This window comes from Carassius carassius, chromosome 2, assembly GCF_963082965.1.
Source record: "Carassius carassius chromosome 2, fCarCar2.1, whole genome shotgun sequence".
In the NCBI taxonomy this organism is placed as follows: Eukaryota; Metazoa; Chordata; class Actinopteri; order Cypriniformes; family Cyprinidae; genus Carassius; species Carassius carassius.
In genome coordinates this window covers 19,954,658-19,959,890 of record NC_081756.1, presented here as the reverse complement: position 1 = coordinate 19,959,890, position 5,233 = coordinate 19,954,658, and the positions used below count along the sequence as shown (strand labels likewise).

Genomic DNA, 5,233 nt, shown 5'->3' with positions numbered 1-5,233 from the left:
TATAAACAGGACAACCAGGTAAAGCTTTTGCATATTGAGTCCCGTAAGTCCCGGCGGCGTAACTCAGAGTTGGAGGTACTGGTGGATTGTGACAGTGATTGAGAAGCTCTAAAAGAGGTTGTTCAGCTGCTGCGCAAACAAGCAAGCATTATAACCATGGACTCACCTGATAGGTTCTCGACTCCTGCAAACGGTACTGTGTTTTGCTCCTTCATTAGAGAGATGAGTGATGCACAGAAATATGTATATAAATCTGTGAAAATACATTTTTCAGATCTTGCTGAGGTGCCTTGGTTCCCCAAGAAGATCTCAGATCTGGACAAGAGTGCCTGTCGTGTTCTGATGTATGGTTCAGATTTGGATGCGGATCATCCGGTCAGTATCGTCTTATTTTATGTTAGAGAATTAGACTGCTGAGATTCACTGATAATATGTCATACTGATCATGTAAAATACTCTTCAGTATGACCTGCTGAAAAATCCTGACATTGATATCAACAACTGACATTCTTTCAACCACATTTCAATGTTGAAACTCAGGAGGTTCAAGTTTATAGTAATTCTTCATAGCAATACTCTCAATAATAATTTTATATTCATGGCAGTTATTAAAGTGCCCCTATTATGCTTATTTAAAAGTCATAATTGTATTTTTGGGGTCTGCTAGAATACATTTACATACTTTAAAATGAAATTCCATGTCCTTATGCATGAAAACAGTATGTATCTGTTCCTATATGATTTCAGGGATTCAAAGACAACATTTATCGCAAGAGAAGGAAATATTTTGCTGATCTTGCAATGAGTTACAAACAGTACGTTTAACAATAAGGTTTTAAAACTCTTACATTAATTCCACATATTTATCTTTAATATTCATATGATTGTCTGTCGTTACCCAGTGGAGAACCTATACCACGTGTAGCGTTCACTGAGGAAGAGGTGAAGACGTGGGGTGTCGTTTCTCGGGAGCTGAATAAGCTGTACCCCACACACGCCTGTCGAGAGTTTCTGAACAACCTGCCTCTGCTCACCCAGTACTGTGGCTACAGAGAGGACAACATACCACAGCTGGAGGATGTGTCCAACTTCCTGAGAGGTGAGATATCATGAGTGCACATACACGGATAAAGTATGTTTTTTAAGATATATTTTAACTGTACAATAGCTACAATACTAGGGGATGAGAAGTTTTAGTTGTGTCACCAGCAGAGGGCAGTAGTTGTATGGCTGTTGTATGTGTGTTTCAGAGCGAACTGGCTTCACCATTCGCCCTGTTGCTGGGTATTTGTCACCGAGAGACTTTCTAGCTGGTCTGGCCTTCAGAGTGTTTCACTGTACACAATATGTGCGTCACAGCTCAGATCCTCTCTACACTCCTGAACCGTGAGTATAAAGCATACTGTATATCCCTTTATCTCTTCAGGCCTGTTTATTGATAGATTTCACGTGACGTCACACCTTTATTGGAACACCCATCTGGTGGGACAAAAAACAACGCTTTGCTCCACTGACCGCCAGTTATTTTTACACAGTTTGCATTAAACTAAAAGGCGAAATTCAGTAAACACCCTATGATTATGTATATTTTGTACAGGCAAGCAGATGACTGAAAGCTATCAATTGACACAATCTTTTGAAACAGACTCTTTACATTTACATATTTTTAAATGAAAAACACAACAATTTTTGTACAAAAATGTGTACACTGCTGCAGCACCTCTTTTTACCCTCTGTCTGAAACAATGGCTCCTTCAGAGGATGCATTCCAAGGTAGGAAGGCATCAAAGCACATCCAAATCCAGTGTCAGCTTCACTTTCTGTCTCCTGAGATGCCTTCATCTGATCGGTTTTTGAAGGCAGCATAGATGTATCCTTCACTGCCTTTGATATCCCACAATCCTGTGCATTCCATTCCGTGACAGTTGAGCTTAAAAAAACGGATGTCGTCTGAAAGTTGCATTTGGTGGTCAATTTCTGTGTAAATGTATGTTTCTGACCAACAACCATTTTTGATGTTACTTCTAGCGAGATATCAGTATTATTAATTAAATATTAGCTACTGTATTATCACCAAATCTCACTCTGAATTGTTGTAGGTCCTTAAACTTTTACGCTGCCTCAGTAGCCTTTCCAAAATCAGTTTCATGAGGTGCTTTCATCTGCAAACGCTGCCTTCAAAGTCATTGCCTGATAAAGCAGTGAGGCAACAAGTCAGCAGCCTAAGCTTTCGGACACAGCCACTCTGTTTTAGTTCAAGTCTCTTCAAAGCCCAGCTTTCTGAAAAACCCAGTTTGCTCTGATTGGTCAGCTGGCCCACCCTGTTGATTGAAAGGTTGTTGATTGGTCAACTGGGTTTTAGCTCCCAAACTTTAATGAGCAACTGTGGCGTTGGTCCATACAGTGTTTGTTTTATTGGCCCTTGCAACATATAATTTATTACTAACGGGCCAAAGAAGACAGTAGGTGAGAATTAAGCAAATGTTTAACATGGTGATGTAGCGAAGTCAGGACTAGATAATAAGATAATAGCAGGACTACAAACAGTGTTTTAAAAGTGTTTTCTACTGAAGAGATTATCTCCATTTGGTTTCTTTGTAACTTTGCAGATGGTTTACATGCAGAAACAGATTTATTACACATTAAAGGAAGTAAAATCATAAACAACATAAAGGTGCCCATTAAAAGAAATACTTAATGTGGTAACCCAGAAATTACCAGAAATCGATCCTTTTCTGCACAGAGCTGCAGTTCTACAGCAGTAAGTGATGTATGTTCACATCAAATCTTTATGTGCGTTTGCTCCTGCTTCACTTACACACTGTTTATATATGTCTTGTGTACTAGGCCTTATTCTGCTTGGTCAAAAAAGCTTGACAAACAGTTAAAGAGATCTTCATGTCTGTGTCTTTCAGGGACACATGTCATGAGCTGCTGGGTCATGTTCCTCTGTTGGCCGAACCCAGTTTTTCACAGTTCTCTCAGGAATTAGGACTGGCTTCTCTCGGTGCGTCTGATGATGCTGTGCAGAAGTTAGCAACAGTATGTATTTCTGTACATTTCGCTGTCCTAGGCATAAAGTTTTAATCATTTTTGCAGTAGTTTTGATGGAGGTTATTTTGGTGTCTGTGCCATTGCAGTGCTATTTCTTCACGGTAGAGTTTGGCCTGTGTAAGCAGGAGGGTTCACTCAGAGCATATGGCGCTGGGCTTCTCTCCTCAATCAGCGAACTTAAGGTAGATACACATAATCCGTTTTATACAACAAAAATGTGTAATCTAATAACTAGTTTGAACAAAAAAAAATACTGTACGAGTTCACTTTTTAAATATCTTTAAAAGATACCAAAGATGCATTCATTTGATCAAAAACAATTTTAACTTAAATAAATTGTTTTCTATTGAATATATATTTAAGCTCAATTTTCAGCAGCCATTATTCCAGTCTCAAGGGTCACATCCTTCAGTAATCATTCTATTATGCTGATTTAATTCTCAAGAAACATGTCTCATTGTTATCACAGTTGAACTTGTTAGTGTTAACTGAAAGTTCATAAGAACAGCATTTATTTGAAATAAAATTTGTGTAACATTTACTGCATTCTAGCTAGATAAAAGTATTCATTTCTTTAAAAAAAACAATCTTATTACCCTTAATGTTTGAACAGCACTGTAACTACAGTAACTGAAGTGAATGACTTTGAAACACACATGTTCTGTTTTGAAGCACTCTCTCTCAGGCTCCGCTAAAATCCTGCCCTTTGAGCCCAATGTCACCTGTAAACAGGAGTGTCTCATCACCACCTTTCAAGATGTTTACTTCGTTTCAGAGAGTTTTGAGGAAGCCAAATTTAGAATGCGGTAAATTTGTTTTTCAATATGTGACCTATTACTTTTGCATGCCGTATCATTATTGTTTTGCTTTGACCATATATTTCCTCTGTTTTATTCTTCACAGTGAATTTGCAAAGACAGTCCAGCGTCCATTCTCTCTGCGGTATAACCCATACACACAGAGCGTGTGTGTGCTGAAGGACATGCCCAGCGTCACAGATGTGGTCGAGGAGCTCAGACACGAGCTGGACATTGTAGGAGACGCTCTCTGTCGACTCAGTGCACATCTCGGTGTCTGAAACCATTATGACTCTTGCTCATATTAATAGCATTTATTACTTCTGTCTCTCATTTCAAGGCACGTTACTCAACATTCAACACTGCAATAGTATTATTTCATTATCTGCCTTCTCTGACTTAATGTCTCTGTGAGCCCCTTTCCTCTGCTACTGAAAATCTGCTTAATACCACAAAGCACTTAAATATACAAACACTGCTTTTAGGAGAGTCTTTAAATGCTCTTTAAATACACAGAGTCCTGGTGAACTCATGATCACTATATTCATACAGTCTGGATACTCTAATCTCTTCTCCGCTCCAAATTCAGTCTCTGTAAATACACAGGAAACATGGAAATGGTTCATCCTTGTAGAGTTTAGAGAATCTTAATTCTTGGAAATAGAGCCATTATTTTTTTATTTATTGGGGTTTGTGATATGAAATATGTAAATGTTACTGAAACCGTTGTGTATATTGTTTTGCGTTCTGAAGACTGTAATCCTTGCTGTTTTTCCATGGCCATTCATGTTTATGCTTATTGAATATTAATTAAGTGATTCTTATAAGGTGAGATCAAAATGTAATAAATGTATAAATGCAGCCAACTTTTATTAAATAATTTGTTAGCAAACTGTCTGTATCACACCAATGATTCAAACGGTATTATTGTAACAAATGATCTCATAAAACCCAGACTTCTGGTATATTCGCTGGTCTGTAAACATCATCAGTCACTAAGAAGTGAAGTGACTGCACCCTACAGTGTGACACAGTGGCCAGGAGAGGGCGATGTTGTTCTATTACAGTGATTCAAACTGAAACGAGTCAATCGATATACCTACATTCAGGTAAACATAAGATTCTAAACACATACTGATTTTAGCCTTCTCTTCATACTAAATCTCCAGTCCAGACACATCTTTCTTAAGTAATTAAAGAGTCAAAATGTTTCAGATTACTGGGTCATGTAGCCTACATATGAAGGTGTCTGTTCTAGAAGCAACCAGGTTGTTACTGAATCATACCGAAGAGGTACTGAGCTCTCAAACGAGAACAAAGAACTTGGGATGTTTCCAAGTTCTCCTTTCACTACAACTATGAATACATGTAATTTGATTAAT

At 38.2% G+C, this 5,233-nt stretch overlaps 1 protein-coding gene across 1 annotated transcript; it reads left to right on the top strand.

Annotated features, from left to right (window-relative positions):
- LOC132097389 (tryptophan 5-hydroxylase 1-like) lies at positions 1-4,494 on the top strand. Its single transcript, XM_059503065.1, has 8 exons — positions 1-375; positions 748-815; positions 903-1,099; positions 1,251-1,386; positions 2,916-3,042; positions 3,141-3,236; positions 3,727-3,860; positions 3,958-4,494. The coding sequence occupies exons 1-8, from the start codon at positions 157-159 to the stop codon at positions 4,130-4,132; spliced, it is 1,152 nt and encodes a 383-aa protein (XP_059359048.1). The 5' UTR covers positions 1-156; the 3' UTR covers positions 4,133-4,494.
- The last annotated feature ends 739 nt before the right edge of the window (positions 4,495-5,233 follow it).